The 24,247-nt window shown below is 64.0% G+C and overlaps 1 protein-coding gene across 10 annotated transcripts in view; it reads left to right on the top strand.

Annotated features, from left to right (window-relative positions):
* Positions 1 to 24,247, top strand: part of Mcf2l (MCF.2 cell line derived transforming sequence like) — a 92,834-nt gene that overhangs the window by 25,645 nt on the left and 42,942 nt on the right. For 9 of the 10 annotated variants that reach the window (XM_058582707.1, XM_046454856.2, XM_046454860.2 and 6 more), the window contains exons 2-3: positions 14,598 to 14,681; positions 21,730 to 21,844. In XM_058582707.1, the coding sequence (XP_058438690.1) occupies positions 14,598 to 14,681; positions 21,730 to 21,844 (199 nt within the window). Of the gene's footprint in view, positions 1 to 1,512; positions 1,657 to 14,597; positions 14,682 to 21,729; positions 21,845 to 24,247 lie in introns of those variants that run through there. The other variant, XM_046454859.2, reaches the window with a different exon arrangement.

Raw genomic sequence — 24,247 nt, 5'->3', positions numbered from 1 at the left:
ACGGGCTCGTCTGCCACCCGGGGCACCTGGGTCTGCTGCGGCGTCCCCAGTGGCTACTCCCAGTGGCTAGTCCCCTGTGAGGGGGAGGAGGAGCTGTTGAAGGTCAGTGCTTCACCCAGTGTGGGCCCAGCAGGAGCCAGGATCCGAGCAGTGGGAAGGGGGCGGGTGGCCAGAGCACAGGTGGCCATGTCCCCCAGCCCCACGTAACAAGCCCTGCCACAGCCTGGCTGGAGTTCAGGGGCTGCTCTGAGGGGCAGGAGGCAGGAGCAGGGAGAGCCCCGAGCTTTCCTCAGCCAGGACCTGCCAGGGCCAGGTGGCAGGTGTGGCGGCCAGAGGGGAGGCTCTGGGGGAGGGCGCCTGTGTGGCTGCGGTGCCGGGAGCAGGCCGAGGCGGAGGCGGGCCTGAGGCCCAGGTGTCCGGCTCCACACTGCTGGGCGTGAAGTGGGGGCCTTGAGACCAGGAGCAGGTGAGAGACCCAAGGTCTCCCTTCTGCACCTCTCAGTCCGCCTGCAGCCACCATCCAGGAGGGGCCTCAGTGGCCATCCATACAGGCAGGGGCCTGGGAAGCTGTGGGCCTTCCTCTGGCCTCACTGTCCACCGTCTCGCCACTGGAGGTGGGCCAGGGGGCCCAAGGCCGCAGCAGGGAGGCCCGGGGGCCTGATGACGTCGTCACCTGCTGGGTTTACAGAGAGGACTTGGGGCGGGGCCTGACCACACAGCCTGTGCGTGACCACTAGGCACCCGGCACACACGAGGGCGGTGGGAGTTGGGGGGCAGCAAACAGCCCCACAGAAACCCAGAGCCCTGTGCTGGGGGTCTGCTCGAGCCCCCACTGGCCACGCCCTCTTCCAGGGCTCCAGCTCGGGGGCCTTGGCCTCGGTCCCGCTGCCCTGTGGTCCTCAGGCCAGCAGCCCGAGTCCCCAGTGGTGCTGAGAACAAAGCCTGCCCTTGGGGGGCTCCCTGGTCCCCGGGGTGGCCGGGAGCCCCTCCTGGCCGAGGTCCCTTGTCCTGTGGCCTTCCCTCCTCGGGCGTCTGGCTGCCCGGAGCTGCGCCCCGCCTCTCAGCACCCTGCCAGGCTCTCCCTGTGCACAGCTGGACAAGAGCAGAGCAGCTGCCCACGGGGCTCCCGCTGGCAGCCTCCTGTGGGCGTCACTGGGCAGAAGCCCAGCCCCCCTGTGGATCAGCGTCCCCCAGGTGTCCCCACTGGACCTGGTGGAGGCGGGGCTCCTGCGGCGGGGGGTCCCAGAACGTCTGGTGCAGGACCTGCCTGAGTGTGGGGCCCCTGCAGGGAGGGTCCAGACGGGCAACCGGGAGCTGAGCGGCTGCCAGCAGGGCTGGGGCTCCAGGGTTTCAAGGGTTAAGTCTGCACAGCAGGGTCAATGAGCTCCTTAGTCAGGGACATCGCATCTGAGGCCAGGAGGAGCAGCCCGTGGCCCACAGAGGCCAGCCCCACGCAGCCGCCCAGGGAGGCGCGCGTCCCCGCTCCGCGGCCAAGATGGAGCCCCGCCATTCTCCTCGGTGCGCCCCAGTCGGACATCCTGGGAAGCAGGTCTCAGTCTCCTGACCCGCGCGGAGGTGACGGAATGACCTTAAGTCTGGTCTCCCTGCTGTCCCGGGACATCACGGCCCTGTGGCTCGTGCTGAAGACCAGCACAGGTGTGCCTGGCTCTGCGGTTTGAGGGTGGGGGCTGTTGTGGGTGTCTCGGGGACGGTGTGCATGGGGCGAGGCCAGGTGGTGACGTTCTGGTGCTGGGGCCCTGCTGACAGAGCCGCTCCCCATGCCCCTGTTCAGCCCGAAGGAGACAGGAGGGCGTGCCAGGCGCTCCCACGCCAACATGGATCAGGAGCCTCAGGCCCGGCCGGAGATGCTGGCGGGAGGTGGAGGCGCCATCTCCTTGGGTGAGGGGTCTGGGCGGCGCTGCCCGTCCCTCCCTGGTGTGCCCCTGGATGGAGAAGCCGGCACCGCTGCGTCTCAGAGACTGGAAATAAACTCGCCTTGGGTCCTTTGTCCTGGATCCTCCTAGTGTAGATGGGCTGGCACGTGACGGGCGGCCCCAGGGCCTGGGGGGCGAGGGCTGCCACTCTGCCCTCGCAGGGACACTGACGGCCCTGGCTGTCTGTCTCCTGGCTGGCTCCTCGATGCTGGGGCAGTGGGACTCAGGGCTAGAGCCACGGTGAGCTGACCGCGTCCTGGGGGTCTCTGTGATCTCGTGTCGGGGCTTGCTTGGCCAGAGGGCGGTGCTTGTGAGATGGACACTGGCCCATTGTGACGTGGGCTTTGCAGCTAAGAGAATGAGGGTCCAGGAGGCGTGAGCAGAGCTGCCTGGTTGAACAAGAGGGAGTGAGGGCATGCGGAGAGGAATGGCCTGTGGGTCATGCAGTCCCGAGAAGGGAAGGACACTGGTTTTGAAGTAATCTGTGGCAATCACACTTTCCGGTGGGCATGCTGTCCAGGGCCGATGCATCTTTCATAAAGTACTTCTTGAATTCTAATGGACCGGACGTCAGCTATTAGTGACAACCAACAAACATAAAAGTTTCAAATTTTAACACAAAGCCAGTGTGTAGAAAGTGTCTGGTTACAGGGACGTCCCCAGCAGGCGAGAGCAGAGCGTGGGTCTCTCAGCCACTCGTGGTCCAACTCGGGGTGCAGCGCTCAGGTCTGAGGAGAAAGCCAGCTGGCAAAAGCGGGGTCACAGGACCCCAAGGGAGGGATTCCTCCCACCCTGCACAGTGCCCTCGGGCGTAGGAACCCAGGCTGCCACGGGGGGCAAGGCTGTTGGGTCTGAGGCGTCTCCAGCACAGGCGACCCACGCCTGGTGGCAGGGCAGTGGGCGGGACTCTGTGCGGCAGGAGCTTCCCTACCTGGTGTGAGTTTGGGTTCCTGGACATTGCCTGATGCCTGGTGTGTCACGGCACCCTTGGTTCTGATGGACTCACGAAGACCAGCTGCTGGTGGTGTGCGCAGGAGGTGCCTCCCTCTGAGTGGGCACTTCCCTGGGAGTGCAGGGCCCCTGACCATGTCACTCACCCAGCCTGCTGTGCACACCGGGGGGCAAGGTGGGTGGCAAGGCAGGCTGGGAAAAGTCCTGAGCTGGCCTGAAGCCGGAGCTGGCCTGGAGCACAGGCGCTGGACAAGAGCATGTGTTGGGGAGCGCGTGGGCCCCAGATTCACCGCCGTGCCCCCGGGCTGCTCAGGGTGGCAGGTTCCAGAATGGCACACACGTGTGGCGTGGGTGTGGTGTGTGGCCCAGGGTCACCTCCTCCTGTCGTGGGCCCCATTCGCGAGGTCCTGGGAGGGCCGACTGCCAGCCTTGCCCGCCCCGCCCATCTCTGCCTCTCGTCTGCATCTTTCTGTGTGTCTCTCTCTCCATGACTCTGCCCCCTTCTCAGCCCCTCCGTCTCCATCTGCCTCCGTCTCTCTGTCCCTCTCTGGCCCCCGTCTTGCGCACACACTGGCGGCTCTGGCTGGCTGGCCTGCTCTGCCCAGCTCACACTGTGAGCACCGTCCATGCCTGAGCCGTCCTGTGCCCTCGTCCCTCTGCCTCTGCAGCTCCTCCTGCTCCCCGTGCTGTGGGCTGTGGCTTGGTGTCTGGAGGTGTCCCTGGTGAGGCCTCCTGACGTGACCCGTTGTCTTCAGGTATGTGCAGGTCTTGTGTGTTCCCCTCCCAAGGCAGGAGGGTCCAGGGCCCTTGGGCTCCTGCAAGGCGCCTGGATGGTGCAGGGAGCCCCCTCTGGCCTGGCCAGTCAAGCTTCTTCCAGAGCCCAGGCAGCTTGGCACACGTCTGCTGGCCACACTCTGCCTCTCGACAGGTGGACTTGGCCGCTGTTGGAGTTACCCGTGGCACCTCCCCGGGCCCAGAGAGTTCTTTGGTTTTTATGTTCACGCGTGATTATCTCAGACTGGATTAGAGAAGCTAAAGCCATCAAAATAGCTCCACTCCCCAACATTGAGGGCTCCTTCGGGGTGTGTGTGAGTAAACGTGTGTGCACGTGTGTGACGTGTGCACGTGTGTGGCTGTGGCATGTGGCATGTAGCATGTGTGCGTGTGGCATGTGTCGTGTGTCGTGTGTGCGTGTGGCTGTATGGTGCGTGTGGCCTGTGTGGTGTGTTTGGCGTGTGTGGTGCATGTGGCATGCATGGTGCATGTGGCATGTGTGATGCATGGTGTGTGTACATGTGGCATGTGCCTATGGTGTGTGGCATGTGTGCATGTGGCGTCTGTGTGTGGTGAGTGTGTGTGTAGTGTGTGGTGTGTGGCATGTGTGCGTGTGGCGTGTGGCATGTGTGCATGTGGCGTGTGGCATGTGTGCGTGTGGCGTGTGTGAGTGTGTGGCGTGTGGCATGTGTGTGTGGTGTGTGGCGTGTGGCATGTGTGCGTGTGGCGTGTGGCATGTGTGCGTGTGGCATGTGTGCGTGTGGCGTGTGGCATGTGTGTGTGGTGTGTGGCGTGTGGCATGTGTGCGTGTGGCGTGTGGCATGTGTGCGTGTGGCATGTGTGCGTGTGGCGTGTGGCGTGTGTGCGTGTGGCGTGTGGCATGTGTGCGTGTGGCGTGTGGCGTGTGGCATGTGTGCGTGTGGCGTGTGGCATGTGTGCGTGTGGCGTGTGGCATGTGTGCGTGTGGCGTGTGGCGTGTGGCATGTGTGCGTGTGGCGTGTGGCATGTGTGCGTGTGGTGTGTGGCATGTGTGCGTGTGGTGTGTGGCGTGTGGCATGTGTGCGTGTGGTGTGTGGCGTGTGGCATGTGTGCGTGTGGCATGTGGCATGTGTGCGTGTGGCGTGTGGCATGTGTGCGTGTGGCGTGTGGCATGTGTGCGTGTGGCGTGTGGTGGGTGCCATCCTGCCTGCTCCGTGCATCCTGGGAACACAGCATGCAGAAGTCCAGGGCAGACTTGGGGACCGCAGCAACGAGGCTGGGGCAGCTGGGGGCTGAGCTCCCTGGGCCTGGCCCGAGGCGCCCCACAGGTGCGTCCCCATTTCTGACCCACTCCTCGTGGCACAGAAGACCCGCGGCCAGGCCCTCTGACCCGGGCTGATGTTTACTGTAAGGGCAGCTGTGTCCTCTGAGCTTCTGAAGGGGAGAGTCCTGTGTTCTGTGGATGGAGGTGGTGACAGTGCTCCTGCCACCTCCCGCCTCCCCCTCCAGCCACCTGAGACCATCCTCGGGCTCTGGAGGCATCAGGCTGGCCTGCTTCTGTGGCCCATTTTCTCTCGGCCTGACCATTCAGCTCTCGTCCCCTGGGACAAGTCTGGCCAGGTGAGCACAGAAGTTCTCAGGCGGCCTCGGTGCTGGCCCTACGCCCTCCACCTTGGGCAGGGTGTCTCAGCTGGGAGATGGGTGCCTGGCCCCAAATTAGAGTGGTCCCCAAACCTGGCCCCTGCTTCTGTGTCCTCGCCAAGGAACCGCCCACCCACAGCGGGGCAGAGGCGAGGCCCGTGGGCAGGGTCCGGCAGCATGGGTAAAATACAAACGAGCACACCCCGGTGGAGCTCTGCGCCGAGGCAGAGCCCGGTCGCCCTCGGCCCCTGCCTGCGGAGGCTTGGGTTTCCGTGGGAGGAGTCTGCTCTTCTCCAGAGACCTGGGACCTGGGTGTTGCTAAGCAGCAGAGCTCGCAGATTAGCCAGGTTCTCGGAGGCTCCAGGGCCTCAGCAGAAAGAATCACTGAGCAGGTGAGGACACTGGCTCGGCCACCTGCGCACCTGTCTGCTGGTGGCCTCGCGGAACCTTGGCTGGGCTCGGCCTCACTCTGGGGTCTTCCCGAGGAGGGAGGGTGCGCAGCTCTGGGTCTCGGCAGCAGGGCCCGGTGACGCGGCCTTGGGTCTGCTCCCACGGCCACCTGAGTTCACTTCCTGGCAAGACCTGCTGGCCGGCAGCACCACCCCGGGCCCTGCTCAGTGAGGGCCACGGCGCAGCCTCCTGTTTTCACTGGGTCCTGGCCACCTGTGTGCCCCGGGGGTGTCCCGTGCCTGGCGGCCTCCCTCAGCCACCTGCTGTCCGGAGCACTAAGGCCTTGGCCTGCTCACAGAATGCACCTTGTCCCACGAGGCGAGAGCTCTGGCCCACGGTGCAAGTGAGGAGGCCCTGGAGAGGAACCAGGTGACCCAGGCCCCCCCTCGGAGGGTGTGGCAAGACCCTCCCTGCTTGCCTCCCACCTCTGCGCCCTGAGACTTCTGGGCGGTGACGCCCTCACGGAGCACAGCGCCATGGCCACAGGAGTCCCTCGGGCTCAGGCTTGTGCCCATTTCCTCTGGTCTCCATGAGGTCGGTTTTGGGGGAGAAGGAATCCCTCACAGACGCTGGTGGGAATGTGAACCAGCACAGCCATCTCGAAAACAGCGTGAGGCTCCTAAAAGAACCAAAAAGAAGCCGGCGTGAGAATCGGGCTCTACCCCAGAGGGACTGGAGCCAGCATGTGAACCAGGCTCTACCCCAGAGGGACTGGAGCCACCTGCACGGCCCCAAACGGAATCGGCCTGCGCGGCCATCAGCAGACGAGCAGGTCAAGATGACTTGTGCACAGATGTGGAGGAATAGTCTTCAGCCCTGAAAAGCAAGAGAGCCCGTCGTTGCCAACAGCGTGGACGAAGCTGGAGGATACCGTGGTACCTGAGATAAGCCAGGCACAGTCGAAGGCTGAGCTCTCGCCCACGTGGAACTGAGTGGGACTGGTGGGTTAGCATGTGGACTGCCAGTCCCTGGGGGCTGGACTCAGGCAGTGGGGAATTTAGGTCAAAGGACATGACATTTGGGCACTCGGGACAAGTAGATTCCGGATGTCCAGTGGGCACCTGGGTGCCTGTGGTCAGCACTGTGTCACAGACTTAACTTGCTAAGACAGGAAGTCCTGTGTTTTAACTGCACACAAAGCAGGGGACTCCGCAATGTGCCGCCGCGGCCATCAGTTAGCAAAGCTTCACGCTGCGTACCTGAGATCCGCGTCTGCACGGTCAGTTGTGTTTGCAGTGCGGCTGGGAAAGCCTGGGGCCTGCGAGCTCAGGAAGGCTGCCCCAGGACCTCTCAAGAGCCGTGGGCAGGAGGCTGCTCTGTGTAAGTGACCAGCACCAGCCCCTTGCTCCCCACGGCTCTCCTCCTGTTGGCTGAAGGGGCTCCTGTGCTCGCCCGTCCCCAGGCCTCCCTCCCAAGTCCGCCTCTGTCTGGGGGACCCTCGCCCATCCGCCGGAACAGGGAGCCACCAGGAACAGCGGTGGGACCGCCGTCCTGGGCCTGAGCGGCCCACTGTGGCCCGCTGGCCGTGGTGCAGCTGCAGCCAGGAGCCGGTGGCCATGCTGCATCCCGGAGCTGCTGTGGCCTCTGCTGGCCTGGAGGGGGGAGGCTCCGTGCTCCGTCCCACAGTGTGCCCCGAGACACCGAGTGTCCTGGTCACACTGAGCACGGGGTGGGACGGCCTGCTGTCATTTGGCCTTCCCTCCCTGCCCACCAAGCTTGGGGGGGGCTGCCCCGGAGGACCAACGGCTATTCCCAGCTCACCCCTCCTGGCCTGCCGGCTGCTCGGGAAGGGGCAGCTGAGAACAGGCTGTGCACTCCCAGCTGACCTCTGAGCAGGACAGCAGGAGGCCAGGTGCACCCAGGGGGCCACGGGGGAGAGACCACTGCAGGGACAGAGGGGACTCAAGCATCCACAGGGTCAGCATGATGGCCTTTCCCCGTTGGAGCTCAGGTGACCCTTGGCTACTAAAGACCCTCAGGGTCTGTGCCGAGGGACACTCCGCACAGGGGCCGGCTGGCTCTCACCCACTTGTCTGCTCAGCTGCCCCTTGTGCAGTGAACGCCCTGAGCAGCTATGCACAACGCCCTCCCAGCACTGGGGCCCTGGAGCAGGCCAGATCCCTGCTGGGGCAGGGGAGGCAGCCACAGCCGGCTGTGACCAGCGGGAGCTACAGGAGACGTAGGGAGTCCAGCTGGGTGGGGCCCCCTGCCTCTGAGGGCATCCCCCGCCTGCGTGGTCCGGCAGCAGTCTTCACGTTCACAGACGGGCTCCCGAGCACCGGGCTGCAGCGAGTCTCGCGTCTGTGAGGAGGTGGGGCTGCTCAGGTAAGAGCAGCAGTTCTGGGTGCTCCTGGGCCAGGTGGGCGGCCTCGCGTGGGGGCGCGACATCCAGAGCAGGGGCCCAGCGAGGGTGGCCAGTGCCCTGTGGCTGGCACACCGAGCCCCCCCTGCGGGTCGCTGTGCCTGGAATCACCGACACCCTGCCCAGCAGCCCAGAACTCGGGGCAGCAGGGAGAGGGGAGTGTTGTCCCCCAGTGGGTGGACTTCCGCAGCCCACAAGGGCCCTGGCTTCGGGCAGCAGATCACAGACCAGCTGGGGCAGTGGCAGGAATTCCTGCTGGGCCACCCGCTCCCCAGGATGGAGTTTGGCTCCCTCTGAGCACTTGAGGAGCAGGCCTGGGCGCCAGGGCTGCCCCCATGGTGTCCACGTGCCCACGACACTGCAGCTCCGAATGTGGACACAGGAGTGGACTGGCCCCTGCAAAGGAAGCCTAGCCCTGGGTCTCCTGAACGGTGAGGTGCGGCTGGAGGGCTGGTCAGCCCCACAGCGGCCTCCGTGGGCCCCTGGTGCCGTCCAGAGTGCGGGAGTGTGTCTGCCCGCTATGCATGGGTCCAGCACCTCCTGCAGGGGCAGCTGCAGGTGTCTGTAGCACCTTCCAGAGGGCGAGGGGCTTATGCAGAGCTGGCCCCAGGCCCCACAAATGGGTGCTGCACCCTGGCCACAGGTGCTGAGTGGCCATGCCCCAGGACAGGTGAAGGAGAGGCCCAGAGTCCCTTCCCTCGGCTGCGAAGCACAACCCCTCCTCCCGGTGTGGAAACAACCAGGAAGATGCCCAGGAAGGACTGGGGGCAGAGGCGGTGCATGTCGGTGTGCAGGGGGCACGGGGTCAGGAAGCCGCAGGACAGTGGTGTTGGGCACTGACCAGGCAGAGGGCGCCGCCCGTCCAGGGCACCAGTGGCTGTGGAATATCCACGGTGCACCAGGCGCCAGCCTGCACGCCTGCACTCGAGTGTGCCTGCACCTGGGAGGCAGAGACACTGTTGTCCAGGTCACAGGCCAGCTCAGAGACGCGGGGAAGCTCGCCAGGGCCGCTGACCGCCTGACAACTGCAGGACTCACCCAGGCCCATGGCCCCCGCTGATGCTGGGCCTGGCCTGCCCTGCAGGACGGCTTCCCAGGACCAGGGTCCAGGTCAAGGGAAGTGCATCCTTGTGAAAGTGACCCCTGGAGACCACCCGAGGGGGTGGCCACAGTGCTTCTTTGCCGCCCAGAGAGGCCTTGGGGCCCACACTGCTGCAAGACACCTGCAGGGCTCGCTGGCGTGTCCTGGTGTCCTCAACCTCCTCCTGGATGGAGCCTGGCTGGCCACAGCCCGCACCCCCTCTGCTCCGAGAGGCTGCGGTGGCCCAGGCCCTCGCTCTCCTTTCCGCCTGGGACAGAGAGAGCCAACTGAAGGCCCAGTCACGGGAACGGACACCTGTGCCACACAACAAGGGATCCCCAGAGCCAGCTGTCTGGGGAGGCCCTGGGCGAGGAAGCTGGGGGAGGCCCCGGGTGCCAGCGTCCCTGCTCCTGAGTTGCTTTGAGCCTTATCCACGACTCTCCCCAAGCCAGGTCAGAAACGCCTCAGTCCCCTCTCTACTTCGTAAGCCCACCCCAGCAAGGCCACCTGGAGCCTCCAGGTGGGCCGTTCCTGTGCCCCTCCCTCCTTCCCTGACCCAGAGAATCACCCTAGCCAGTGCTGCGTGACAACCAGCAAGTCTGCCAACCTCTCTGTGCCTTGGTTTGCTCATCTGAGAAGTGGGGTGCCAGTGTTCCCTCCTGGTGGCTGTGACAGGCTCATTAACATGTGGAAAGTTCTTGGTGGTCGTCCTGCGGTGGCTGCTGTTTCTACTGCAATCAAAGATTTCCTACGTGAGCCAATTAGAAAGTCGTCTGGGCATCCTGCACCTTCCGTGGCGCCAGCTGCCGTGGGGCGGGGGCAGGACGCTGGAGACTCTGCTAGTCGTCTGTGTTTGGGTTTTTCCCTGAACTGCTCCAGGCTGGTGTGTGCTCGCCAGTGTCCTGTGAGACTGGTCTTCACGGTGGGGCACTGGCTGTGAGTCGGGTTGCAGGCCCTGGGTCCAGGGAAGCTTTCTCCCAGGAGGTGGGTTTGCGGCAGTGTCCGCTCAGGGAGCCGCGGCAGGCCACAGCCCGGCAGGCATGGGCAGGCAGAGCCGCTCCCACCCTCTTCTGGTGGGAATGGACCAGGCCTGGCCGTGGCCAAGTCTGCAAGGTGGTCCAGCCCCAGACTTTGCTGGGAGGACAGAGCAGCTGGACAGGTCCATCCCGTGGCACAAACTGAGGTCTGACTGCAGCTGGTGTCTGCCACGTCTCTCCTGTGGCTGCCGAGCAGCGAGCACACGGTGGATGTCCTGAGCAGCAGGTTCCAGATGCTGTCCTTGAGGGGACAGCTTCTAGCTTGGAAACCAGCACCTGGCGTGGTGTCACGTGTCCGGGGTCCTGTGGGGGGGGGGTTGGTGGCTACCAAGGCCCTGCTGACCCTCTCTCAGGCCCTGCTGAGTCAGGGGTTGGTGCTGGGGCCATGACCCTGCCTTGGGCATTAGTGTCCCCAGGCTCACCGTCAGGGTGGGTGGTGACCAGCACGGTGTGGGCAGGTGAGAACATGCCCCAGGCATCCAGGTGAGGCTGGGGGTTTCTGCACTGAGGGAGGCCCTGGTCTGTGCTGGGCGGCCTAGGAGTGAGGGTCTGGGGGCCACCCGCGCTCCACTGTGTGGTGTTGACGACAGGCGACCCTGGGCCAGCCCTCCCTGGTGGCTCTGGACCCGCGATTTCTGCCAAGCCGTGCATCTGACGTGTCCCCTGTGGGTGGGCTGCTTCTCCCTCTGGGTCCTTTATTTGAAGTTTTGTAAGGGCTTGCTCCCAGATCAGGCAGAAAGCGTGTTTGGAGAGAAGCGCATTGAGTCGCATGTGACACGGCACACTGTCTCACCCAATCCCACGACTCGCCCAAATTCCTGGGATAAATGTGAGAATTCTGCTAGCCAAGTCCTGTGGGCCTCAGGTGACCAAGTGGACGAGGCCGAGCCCTTCAGCACGTGGCCAGCGGGAGTGTAGAGGTCCTCACAGCCCAGCAGGCGGCAGGAATGCTGGCCGCTCCGGGCAGGCTGCCCTCCACCCTGGTCTGCGTCCAGGAGGTGCGGCTCCTTTGAAGCCCCGGCCTCAGGCATCGCCTGGCCACATTTACCCGGGAGCCCCCTTGCCGCCTCCCTTCCTCTTTGTGTCCCCTGCCGTGTGCACTCCACCCTTGGGGACCCTCCCGGGGGGCCTGCTAGAGCAGGTCTGTTCCCAGGTGGCAGTGACCTCATCCGTCTGACCTCAGCCTGGACTTGAAGAGATGCACCTGTTCCACTTGATTGACAGCAGGCAGAGGCCCTGGGAGAGGCCTCTTGCCAGAGATACAGGAGAGGAGGCCATTATCAGATCCTGGATGCCCTGTGCGGCCTGCGGCTCCCTCTCCTGCTGCCCCTGCAGGGAGCCTTTCTTCTGCTGCCCTCTGTCCATCCCCTGTGTCCCTCTGAGTGAGGCCAGGACTCCAGGCCCAGGTCACCAGTACAGCAGGGCCCAGTTTCTCCACCCAAATCCAGGGCAGCTCCTCCACAGGATCTGCCCCCAAGACGCCACCCGCCTGTGCCTGAGCGAGGCCCACCTGCCCTCAGGTGCCACCACCCCCTGTCACCTGCATGTTCTCAGCCATTGGTGGCAAAGTGAAGGGTCAGAATGCCTCTGAGTGGACAGAGTGCTGGGGGAGCTGCCCAGAGAGGCTGCCTGCCCCTGTGGCGAGGCCTGGTATCGAGGTGAGGCCAGGGCCCGGGGACGTTAGGAGGAAGGACCTGCGCTCCAGCCACTGCGCCTCGGACAAAGGACGAGAAGAATGGACGGGAGTCGATGCCCCTCCGTGGACTCTGAGGACCCCAGGGTGGATTTGGAGCCACTTCGTTGTGTGGATCAAACTGGGCAGTGGGGTCCCTGCGGTCCTGTCTGGATTGAGCTGGTCCTGGACAGCTGAGGGCCCTGGGCCTAGAGAGGCCACAGGAGGGCAGCTTCCCAGGGGGCACCTGGAGAGCCCGGGAAGGGAGCGCTGTTAGGCCTGCTGCCCCTGGCTGGCCACCCTTGCTCCTGGCTCCTGGATGCACAGGTCACGGCCCGTGAGACAGGAGGAGGCCTGAGCTCGGCCTCCCCCCACCCTGGGCCACCCTGGGCCACCCTTCTGACGGTGGCAGGGTCCTTTCTGCCGATGGTGTCTGCTGCCAGCTCACAAGAGCTCTGTGAGGCCCGTCTGCCTGATCTTTGATCAAGTGGACAGCTGGGCGGCCCGCTGCCTGCCCCAGGCTGCATGACCGTGGGAGCTTGTGCCTGGTGTGTCCATGCTGCGGTTCCATGTGCTCCTGAGCCCCCCACCCACACACTGAAGCCCGAGAAGGAGCTCCACGTCCTCTCTTCACCAAATGCAGACGGCCTGTCATCTTGAGTGGACACAGGGATCAGGACGGTGAGAGGCCATCAGTGAGCTGAAAGGAGTGCCCACCACCCTCCGGGCCCCAGAGCTGCAGCCCTCAAGCTTGAGAGCAAGGAATACGAAGGCTCCTGGTCAGCCTCAGTGTCCTGATGATAGGCCAGTGATGGGGAACTTGTACGGGCCTCTGGGGATGGCAGAGTCCAGGCGTGTCCCTGTGAGTGGGTCAGGGTGTCTGAAGCCTGCTGGGTAGGAGGTGGAGAGAAGCTCGCGGAGGAGGCACCTTGCTGGACTGAGGTCATCAGGCTACCCAGGGCCAGGACTCCTCTCAGAGTGCAGCCACCCCAGGAACTTGGCAGAACTCGGTGGGCAAGAAGCCCTGTGCCATCCCTCAATGGCACCAGACACAGTCAGCCTGTCCCCAGTCCACAGGAAGACCCCTGCCAGGGGGCACTTGGGTCCTGGGAGCTGGCACAGCGAGGCCCAGGCTGTTCTCAGGAGGGCCTGCGCTTGCTTGTCTGGGCAGCTGCTGTCCAGTCCAGAGTGAGGCCCCAGGGTTGCTGCAGAGAGATCCACGAGGGCAGCTTCCCTCGGAGTCTCCTTCCTTGGGGCTGGACACACTCTAGAAGTCGGACTGTGGTGGGGTCTCTACGAGGGCCATATGTTCCCGGACCTGCCAGCCGGAGCCCCAGGGCTCGTCACACCTTGGCGTCCCTCTGCCCGGGCAGTCGTGCCCAGAGCTGCTCATAGCTGCAGGAAGACCTGGCCCCTGGGGCTTGCGTTTCCACATCTGGATCCACCCTGGGCAGAACCAGGTCCAGGATCGCATGATTCCCACAGAGCACCTGCAGGACCCGCCCCGGCGGCCCGGCCAGTGGCCCCACACAGGCACCCCAAGGCCACAGAGCACCTCTCCAGGAATCTTTTAGACACCAGCCTCCGTGCAGTGACGGCTTCTAGCCCTGTTTCCCCACAGAAGGAAGCCACCGCTCTGCCGCCCGCTGGGGAACAGGCTCCGCGCCCCGAGCCCTCCCTCGAGGCCCAGCCGGTGGCTGTGGCGGCCTCGTCTCCTCGAGTGCCACCCTGTGCTCCCAAGGCCAAGAGGCTGCGAGGCCTCCTCCCAATGCCAGGCCAGCGGCTGGAGTTACGGAGGGACGCCATAGTCTGGGGCTGGACCTGCATATGACCTCAGTGGTTTGCAAGGCCAGGGGGCAGGATGGGACCAGTGCTGCCCAGATGGCACCTGCCCCCACCCCCGTTTCTGGCCTGGCCTCCAGGGGCGGAAGTGACGGCTTGGTGGTGCTGGTGGAGCCCAGGCCTTGTGCTAGGCTAGCGCTCTGCCTCTGCCCCTCACCCCAGCCCAGAGGTGCCCCCCCGTGTGTCACCAGAGAAGCAGCATTAACGCCCCGTCTGGATGCCTCTGTGGAAAGGAGCACCCCAGTCCTGGCTCGGGAGGGTCTGCAGTTGGCCTGAAGGCAAATCCCCCAGGCACTGTCCAGCCAGGGCCCTCCCTGCTGCCTCAACAGGGTCTCCCTTCCCCTGCGAGTCTCCCTGGAACTTCTTGCTCTTGGTTGATGGGCTCTGGTGTGGCTGGACATGCTGCCCGCACATCCCCAGACCTGATCGCAGCAGACAGGCCAGCGCCCTGGGCCCTGCGTCCTTGCTGAGGGGGGCCGACCTGTTGCTGCCGCCCTGCCCCCAGGACCAGGCACACAGCAGGCTGCCAAGCAGGAAGGACCCAGAGCACCTGGGGTGGCAGGTGGTGGCTGGGCAGCCTGTTGTCGCACAGGCACAGGAGGCCCCAGCTGTCGGGCCCTGCCAGCACGCAGGTGGGCGGAGACCAGGGGATTTGTTTACCTGTGAGTCAGGCCCCGCCCTGCTGTCCTGGCCAACGCCCCTCGGCCTCCTCCCCGCCTGGCCCTCCCTGTGCCTCTCTGCCTCTTGTGCACCTTTGAAACAGAGGGCGACTCGCCAGCCTTTCTCCTCCCCGGGAGTGTGCGGCAGGGGCTGGCCGGCAGGACCCTGGGGCGCGGGCAGGGCTTCCTCCAGTGACCGTGTCTCTCTCCCTCAGATGAGATCATGCACCAGGACATCGTGCCGCTCTGCGCTGCGGACATCCAAGAGCAGCTCAAGAGGCGCTTCGCTTACCTGTCAGGTGAGTGCAGGAGCCAGGGCTGTGCCGCGGGCTCCTGGGCCCTGGTGCTGGCTCCGTGGGTTGGAACTGGTTGTGGTGCCAGGGACCTTCAGCCTGCGCCGGTTCCACTGTGATGGGAGGTGGGCAGCTGTGGAGGGTCTGTTCTCTGTGGCCTGTAACACAACGCCTGAGGCGGGGCATTCAGGAAGAAAAGAGGCTCCTTTTGGCTCTGTGTTCTGGAGGTGCGAGGTCCGGTCACCGCTGGTGATGGCCCTGCTGGCAGAGCCCCGAGGCACCCCGGGGGTCACAGGGTGACCTGGAGCCCGTATCGGCCATCCGTGTCTGGGCTCTCCCTCTTCCTGACCACGGACTCCACCCTGACCCTCCCAAAGGTCCAGCTTTCTCCTCTTCACACCTCACAGTGGGACTAAATCCCAACTCGAAGCCTCAGGGGACAATGAAACCAGATCCAACCAGAGCCATCGGTGCCTGGAAGTGCTCGGGACTCAGGCCTCCTGCCACCTGGGCCTTCCGGTGACGCGGCCCAACAGGTGGACAGATGGTCGCTCTGCAGGTGGGTGTGCTGTCCTCAGCCACCTGCTGCCCCTCAGCCTCCACGTTAGCCAGCAGTGACCTCTGCCCTGGCCAAGCAGCAGCCTAGGGGACATGGCCACCTCCATCCAGCAGGCCAGCACTCACCCAGCCTCATGATGACGCTCCTGCAGCCAGGCTCCAGAGACCTGCAGGTGCAAGAGCACCCGCAGTGGGGACACTGCCCTTTGGCCTGGACAGTCCCTCTGCCCAGACCAATTCAGAAAAATGGTGCCTGACATCAGCTCTCCTTGTGCCACCAGCTGGGGTCCTGCCCGAGAGTGAGGAGCTTCCAGGGCTTGTACCCCGACTCAGCCACGGGGGTCTTTGTGTACCCCAGGACCAGCCCCAGCCCCACTTCCTTGACTCCCTTGCCTGTCCCTACGGCCAGGCTTTGCAGTGCTGCCTCAGACACGGGGCCCAGGGAGCCTGTGGTGGCCAGCAGCATGGCAGAGGGCAGCACGGAGCCTCCGAGGAGATCAGTGGTGCACAAGGCTGGTCACTGCTCCCAGTGAGAAGTGGGGGCCTGTTGAAGGGTGGGGCCCCAACAGGATGGGCCCTGGTGCAGGGCCAAGCAGTAGAGGCTCATAAGTTGCGTGGCCCCCTTTCTCCACCCAGTCAGGACCCAGGAAGGTCCCAGACACATGTGGCCACCCCAGCCTGGACTGCTGGCTTGACTTTGAACATGAGCTTCAACGCCCCCATAGGGTGGTCTTGGTGCCTGGGGAGGCCCCACTGCATGTCACACAACTCCCCAGAGCTCAGCACCAACCAGGGCCCGAGGTGCCTCGGCAGATGACATTAAGGTCCCCGTTCTTGGTGTGCCTGGCCTGGTCAGCTGAGCCCTCAGGACCAGGCTTCTCCTGGAACAAGGGATCCCACAGCAGGATTCACACAGGGGAGGTCCTCTGTCTGTCTGTGAAGGTCAAGGAGGCCACTTGGAGAAGACACATTGGTCCCTGGGAGCTGAGACCAGCCCCATGGCCACCAGCAAGAACAGGGACCCTTGGTCCCCCAGCCATAAGGACCTGAAGACTCCTGTCACCCGAGGGAGCCTGGGAGAGGCCCCAAACTTGGATGAAATACAGCCTAGCTGACCTCTCCGTGTGGCCCCTGAGACCCTGAAGAAGGCCCTGCCAAGGGAGCCCAGCAACTTTGAGCTGATGAGCTGTAGCATTTCAAATTGTGGGGTTTGTGGGAATTTGTTACAAGAGGAACCCATCTCCGCAGCAGCGTGTTGGTTGTTGGTACTAGGGATGGAACCCAGGTCCCTCTGGTCCAAAAGGTTTTCTTCTTTGCTGTTCTGGGGGTTGAAGCCAGGCCCTCATGCATGCACCCCCAGCCCGTAATGTCTGCTTTGAGGCAGGGTCTCCCTGCGCTGCCAGGCTGGCCTGGAACTTGCAGCCCTCCTGCCTCGGCCTCCTGAAATTAAGGTCCCCGTTCTTGGTGTGCCTGACCTGGTCAGCTGAGCCCTCAGGACCAGGAACAAGGGATTCCTGGAACAAGGGATTCCACCAGCAGGATTCACACAGGGGAGGTCCTCTGAATCTGCAGTTAAGTGTCTAGTGCTGTCCCTGCCCCGCCCCCACGTAGGCCACCTGGGTCTTCATCCCCTTAACCATCACTGTGGGCGTCCCCTCCTGTGGTTCCCACACCCATTCATAGGAAATCCGGGCGTGTCGCCTGACGGTCACGGCCGAGCCACGTCTGTCCTGGACCAGGCCCACCCATGGCAGGCCTCCCGCTTCTGCCCTTCCAGGGTGTGGTCTGGCTGCCCACACCGTACCGTCCAGTCATCTGGGGTTGGAAATATGGCAGAAATGAAACTAAATCACCGTCTGCTAGACATCTAGAGCTCCCGGGGTAGGATTCTGTACTTTGTGTTTCTCCTCTGCTGTGGATCGGAAATTGGGTTTGAAATTCGCTCACAGTATCAGCCACACAAGTCGGTCTCCTTAAAAGCTGTCCCCTGCAGACCCTGCCCTTGAGCCGCAGGTCAGCACCCCCGACAGCTCAGCCGCCCTTGGAGGCCTTCTGTGGGAGGGGATCGCTCCACCCCACGCCCCAGGCTGGTGGGCCTCCTGCAGCACACCTGTCTCTGGGCTGGAGCGCTGCCGCCCCGCGGGGGGGTCTTTGCTGGGAGTCGCCTTTCACAAGCCCCCTCCCGCTCCCTCTTTGCCTAGTGATCTAGGTTTTCGTGGAGCTGGGCTGAAGTGCTGAGCTGTGCTGAGGGCTCCCGGGAGGCCCCGGGTTCCACCCACCCTGCAGCAGACCCTCAATCCTTTAGGGGTTCACAGCAAGCACAGACCCCACTGCTTACACCCAAGTCATCCAGGGGTGCATCCCTGCTCTTGGGGACCCAAGTCGACAGAGGCGACTCGGGTGGCTGGGGAGCCAGCTGCCTGCAGAGACTCAGATCAGTGCAAGTGGGCTGCCGCCTTGCTCTGGGTCTGAGTGGGGAACAGCATCTTGGGGAAGGGGTGTGGGGCAGGAAAGCGGCTCACAGAGAGAGACGAGGAACACCTTCCAGGAAACCTCCTGCACTGCCCACCTCCCACTACACGGGACCAACCACTGGTGGGGTCACAGCTGCAGGACCCACTACCCCCCCGCAGCCCCTGTGAACCTGCTGCACAGGCCCAGGCCTTCACACCGGAGCCTGTAGGGGGCACTCCAGGTCAGCCCGAGCCCGGCCAGGGAGCCAGACTTCTTCCTTCCCGCCGCCGGCCGAGACACTGCGTCAGACTCCCACCTCCAGCACTGAGAGACCAGCTGCAGGTGAAGGATTTCTGTTACAGCAGCCCAAAGAGACAGAGTGCAGAAGCCCTCCTCTGGGCGTGAGTCCCCCACGGGGAGTGTTCCTGAGCTTCGGATGCCTCTGTGCCCGCCGTGTGCCCGCCGGTGTCCGCCATGAGACCAGGTCTCCTGTCTTGCTGGAGACCCTCCCAGCCGTTGGCAACCCCGAGGCAGGTGTGAGGGGAGTGGATCTCGCGGATGTTCCTGAGCACCTGCTGGAGGGCATGGTAGATTTTCAGAGGTAAAGAGAACAGGCAGAACCACATTTGGGCCGCTGCCCTGCGGAGCCGTCTCTGAAGAGTGAGGATGGCAGCACACACCCAGGTCTCTGCTGGGCTGGCGTCCACAGTCGTCCAGGTTCCTGAGCGAGCCGCCCGGCGCCAAGACCTCTGAGGCCCGCTCCTCGGAGCCTCTCGCCAAGGAGGGTGTGAGTGCGTGAGGGCCTGTCCCGCCCTGCTGGATGCGCCTGCAGACCGGTGGCTGGACAACAGAAGCTTGCCCCTGGTGCTTCTGGAGACTGGAAGGGCGGGCCCTGGCCCGGCACCGGGCAGCTGTGTTCTGCTGAGGGCCCACGTCCAAGCCTGCACCCTGCTCACTGTGGCCTTGTGGGATGGACAGTGAGCCAGAGCAGCCTGTAAGGGGAGAGACTGCAGCTCCCCTGCAGGGCCCCGTCCTCGTCACCACAGCCTCCCAAAGGCCCACCTCGTATCATCAGCCTGGGGTCGGCCCCGAGAGCCTGCAGAGCACAGGCATGTCACCCACAATGGCCTGAGTGCAGGAGGGCGTGCAGGAATGACGGGTGTGCCCAGGGACAGGGTCACCTGCCCGAGGCTCACTGCCGGTGGCCAGGCTTGTGCTGGACCCAGGCACCTAACACCAGCCTCCCTCCTGGCCCACCCGGGAGAACAGCTTTCCCTCCCGCAGGGCTGTTACTGCGTCTGCACCTCTCACAGGTGGGCCCTTCCAGAGGCCAGAGCTACCCGGCGGGAGAGGCCGGCCAGGAATGAAAACAGAAAGCACCCTAGAGTTGAACCGAGGACGTGCCTCTGCAGGGGAGCCCGTTCCCTGCTGTCAGGGGAGGTGGGTTTCAGCCACCTCTGCCACCAGAAAGTGGGTGTGGGCTCCGGGGACAGGGCACCAGGGTTGGTGTGTAGGTGTGCCGAGCCCCGTCTGGAGGGTGGCTGCAGATGACGGGGCCCTGACACCCGTGGGCAGCTCTTGCTTCAGCCACACAGGAGGGACCTCTGTGCCCCTCTGGGCTGCCTGCCCAGGGTCCCAGCTCTCCTGTGGCCTGTATCTCAGAACTGGTGGCCAGGCCCTGACTCCCAGTTGGAGCCCAGTGTCTACCTGCCACTCACCTGGAGGTCCCCGAGCTCTGGGGCTGGCTTTCTGAATCACGTGGAAAGACCTAGAAAGACCACAGCTTCCACTCTCGCCTCAGTAAGGAGCAGGGGCTTCACTTCCCATCAAAGCTGAGACTGTGGTCCAAAGCTACGTCGGTTTCCAAGAGACCCTGGCCCACCGAGATGGGGTCAGCTCTGTCGGGCAGCTGATCTGGCCTGCAACCCTGAGTGAAGGACCTAAGACAGCCAAGCGCGGTCTTTCACAGAGGGAGAGGAGGCCAGCCTGGGAAGTGCCCACCTGGCCTGCAGCTCCCAGTGGCCTGTGGGGGAGCACAGCCCTGGAGGCTCCCAGCAGGACGGAGCTGCTGCCCCCTCACGGGGAGCCTGGGCCCAGCCAGTTGCATTGGGCCTTTGCAACTCCAGGTGGAGTGACGAGCATGGCCCACCCTCACCTGCACCCAGGTGAAGGCCCACACAGAAGACAGACAGAGGGACTTGAAATTGGTCACCACCCAGCACTCGGACACCAGCCCTGCAGGAGCTGCCCACCAGACAGAAAGTCTGTTCCCTGAAAGGGTCGTCTCAGGGCCCTGCCACCCCTGTGTCCAGCTGTGCAGAGCGGGTCCTCAGTGCAGTGTGGGACTCCGAGCCGGTGAAGGCCAGAGTCCTCTCCCACTGTCCTCGGCTCTCCCACAGACATGGAGGCCTGTCCATTCCTGCAGCTTCCCACCCAGTCCCACTTGTAGGACAGCAAAGGGCAGGTGTGGGCCAGAAGCCCTGGGACCCGGGACTCACCTTGGTCCAGAGCACTCCTTCCTAACCGGGAAGTCGCCGCCACCGCCTGATGGTCGTGGTGCTGTGTGGTCATCCTCCTCTGCAGGAGCTGGCCCTGAGGAGGTCTCAGCGTCGCAGGCACTCAGCCCGCAGCGAGAGGGAGTGAGAACCTGAGAGTGTCGGGAGAGGGCTGGGCCGCTCTGCCAGGCCGTGGGCGCCCTGTGGCCTGGGGACAGGGCAGGGAGCCGAGTGCCTTGGGTGTGCTGAGTGGCGAGGGCGGGGGGGCTGGCGGCTTGGACCCTCCAGGTTCAAGTTGCAGGGCTGAGCTGTGGGGAGGCCTTGCTCCCATTGGTTGGACGCTGGGCTCAGCCCTCTGGGCGGTGACAGGGCAGCACCCGGGCCCCATACAAGGGCGTTCATGGTCAAGGCAGGAAGGCCTGGGCCGAAGTTGTAGAGGGACCATGTCCTGCTGAGGGCAAGGCTGCTGTGCTGAGGACACTCGAGGGGCACTGACACATGGCCGCAGAGACCTATGGGGATGAGAGGCCCAGAGGCCAGGAAAGGAGGCCTCCAGGCCCCGCACGGTGGCGTCCGTGAGGGTGTGGGGGCAGGGTTGGCAGGGATGAGGATGGTGATAGACACCACTGTCCATCTCTCCCTGCCGCACGTGCCCTGGAGTGCCACGTGGACAGGTCACTGTGTCTCCAGGTGGGGACATGGTGGTGGCGGCATGCCTGGTTCTCATGAGAGCAGAGCTCTCCCAACCCAGCCTGAGCAGTCCCATGCCCGCCTGCTTGTGGGGTGACCACTGTAACATCCTTGGCAATCAGGATGGGCCGAGCTGTGCTGGCCAGGGCACTCACTGGGCTTCGCCCACTGCCCTGGGCCTGGCTCGCACCCGGGCTCTTCCCTGTCCTTCCTCGAAGCCCTCCCTCCCAGGGTGCCTCCTCACAGCATGTGGCCCAGGCTGCTGCCTGTTCCTTGAGTCCTGAGAGAGAGGGTGGCGCTGGCTCGGGGTCACACAGCATCACTTCTGCCTGTCCTGTGGGCCAAGCTCGACCCCCAAGGACTGTGGCCCCTGTGGTGGAACCCCGCCTCCATGGCAGCAGCCACAGGTGGACACGACGTTCACATGCGGTAGAGCCTCCCACACTGAATTGCTGAGACTCTGAACAGGAGAGAAGCTACAGATGCCACAGCCCAACAGTCAGAAAGTCCCTGGGACACACCTGGTGTGTGTCATGTGACTGCTGGGCCTGCAGAGCTGTGGGCTCTGCGTTTGGAAAAGCAGGTACAAACACATCCATTCAAGTGAGACAACTGGCAGGACAGGCCAGAGGACGTGGCAGGGATGTTCCAGTGGTCACCCCAGCAGAAAATAGTGCACATCTGCTTTAGTGCATCTGCTTCTCTGTGCCTTCTGCTTTTGGTCCCCTGGGCGATCTGCCTTTGGTCCCCCGTGCCATCTGCATGTCTTTGACACTGAGAAGAGCAGCCGGCCGTTCACCCAAGAGGGTACTTGAGACGGGGCACCTGCTGAGTACCTGCCTTTGGTCTCTCCCCAGGTGGGCGGGGACAGGACGGAAGTCCAGTCATCACCTTCCCCGACTACCCGGCCTTCAGCGAGATCCCGGACAAGGAGTTCCAGAGTGTCATGACCTACCTCACCAGCATCCCCAGGTGCGTGCTCAAGGCCAGGCCTGCTCTTGGTGAGGTCGGCCCTCTTGTTCCACCCCAGGAGGTGAGGAAGGATCAGCGTCCCTGCAAGGATGACCCTGTTGTCGAGACCCCTGTCGACTCTGAGAGGGGAGAGAGCTTTGTCAGGGAAGGGGTCCGGGGGGTTTAGGGTCTCCACTGAGGCCTGGCAGGTCAGGGCAGTGGTCGCTACCCCAGGGCCACTGTCCTTTGCACAGGATCCCCTTGGAGGACAGTTGTCCAAAGTCAGGGCAGGCACCAGACCCTGGCCAAGGGCAATGGGCATCTCCAGGGCCTCAGGCAGACTGTGGACATTGTCAGCTGTTGCCTGTCGGAACAGTGGACCCCGTGCTGGATGACCATAGGGGTCCCCTGGGCAGGACGATGTGCTCCTCCCTTGTGAAGCAGATGCTGGGGGGCGCTCAGCCCATGGGCAAGAGGGCACCCTTTGCTCTGCTGTCTCTGAAGTCAGTGGTCCCAGCCCAGGAGCCAGGCCAGGCTGGGGCAGGAGGATCAAGGTCAAGGCCAGCCTCAGCAACTCAGGGAGACCCTGTCTCAAAATCAGAAATAAAAGGCTGGGGGTGTGGCTCGGTGGTAATGCACCCCTGGGTTCAGACCCCGGTACCAAAAAACAGTACCTGCCTTTGTGGTCCCGGTGCTGGTCGCCGGGAGCTCGGGATTCAGGGGGATCCGTCCTCACCTGGGTCCTGAAGGTCGTGGGCGGGGTGGCGAGCAGTAGCTTCTCCCTGTGGCCAGTAGAGGGAGGAGCCCCTGGGGCAGGGAGTCAGGCTGCCCCGTCCCCTGGATTTGACCTTGGCCCTTTCCTTGCTGGACCTGCCCCGGCCAGGCTCCGTCTCAGTCGCCCTGGGGCTGACCGTTTCCTCACAGTTTTCTAATCCTGACAATGATGCCCCCTGTGCCCAGCCACCAGGCCCGCGGGTGACTGTGGCACCCGGGAATGGGGGCAGAGGCCGTGGTGCAGGAGGAGGGCAAGAGCACACACACACACAGACCCGCTGAGGCCCGCACCAGCCCGGAGTGCAGCTGCCCGGGCGACTGCTCGGATGTCACCCATCCCCAGAGCCTCGCTTCCCAGGCCACCCTGGGAGTCTTCCTGTCTTCCTCTCCTGCTGTGACACAGCACTTGTCCTGAGATGCTCCAGGGTGGACCCTGACCCTGCCTCTGTGTGCGGGGTCCAGAGCCTGCCAGGTCCTGGCCACCCACCGCACCTCCCTCAGGGGTCTCGGAGCCCCTGGATGGAGACACGCCTCGGCCTCTCTGCTGTGACATTCCTGCTCCTGCTGCCCAGCCCAGCTGGCAGCTCCTCAGGCCTGTGGCTGGCAAGGACTGGGCTGCGTCCAGCCAAGGCGGTCTGCTGTCGGCACTGTCCCAATAACAGGTGGAGTGAGCACCTCCTGGCCTGCAGGGCTGGGGAGCAGGTGCAGGCCTTCCGCGGATGTTTGCAGGACACACGACTTCAGACAGCAGCGCATGCAGAGCCAGCCTCCAACAGGGCCTCCTGGCCTCACCCCACACGACTGACCCAAGCACTGTCTCCAAGTCCGATCCTTCAGCCTCAGTCAGCCCCCTCCCCAACTCTTTTCACACACCTGGTCCCCAGGGGACAGGCCAGCAGCCAAGTGCTGAGCGCAGCTTCCAAGAAACTGGCCAGGGGCTGAAATCCAGGGGACACATAAGCAGGGCTCACTTCCTGAGGGTGTGTGGGGTGCTTGTGTGGGTTTGTGTGTGGGATGCAGTGTGAATGTGTGGGGTACAAGTGTGTGAGTGTGATTGTGCAGTCCACAACGTGAGGAGCATTGTGTGGTGGCTGCCAGGTGTGAGTTCGCGTGTGGGAGTTTGTGTGCATTCTTGGGGTTCCTACGTGAGGTATGTTTAAGCTTCATGGGGTGTATGAGTATGTGGACCAGGGTTCCCAAGACGCCGAGACAAGGTGTGGGGGCAGGTGTGGTGTGCTACAGGTGGACCAGGTTCCCCGTGCCCCTGAGAGCTAGGTGTGGGGCAGGTGTGGTGCGCTACAGGTGGACCAGGGTCCCCGTGCCCCTGAGAGCTAGGTGTGGGGCAGGTGTGGTGCTCTACAGGTGGACCAGGGTCCCCGTGCCCCTGAGAGCTAGGTGTGGGGCAGATGTGATGCTCTACAGATGGACCAGGGTCCCCGTGCCCCTGAGAGCTAGGTGTGGGGCAGGTGTGATGCTCTACAGGTGGACCAGGGTCCCTGTGCCCCTGAGAGCTAGGTGTGGGGCAGGTGTGGTGCTCTACAGGTGGACCAGGGTCCCCGTGCCCCTGAGAGCTTTGTCCCCCATACTGTGTCCTGGGTACATTGCCACGCTGTGCATGAGTCTTGACTTCTCTGGTGTACTCCCCTGAGA

The sequence above is a fragment of the Marmota monax genome, unplaced genomic scaffold (genome assembly GCF_021218885.2).
Source record: "Marmota monax isolate L192 unplaced genomic scaffold, Marmota_monax_Labrador192_F-V1.1 WCK01_AAM20220418_F8-fsc00026, whole genome shotgun sequence".
In the NCBI taxonomy this organism is placed as follows: Eukaryota; Metazoa; Chordata; class Mammalia; order Rodentia; family Sciuridae; genus Marmota; species Marmota monax.
This window is presented reverse-complemented; position numbering and strand designations above follow the sequence as displayed.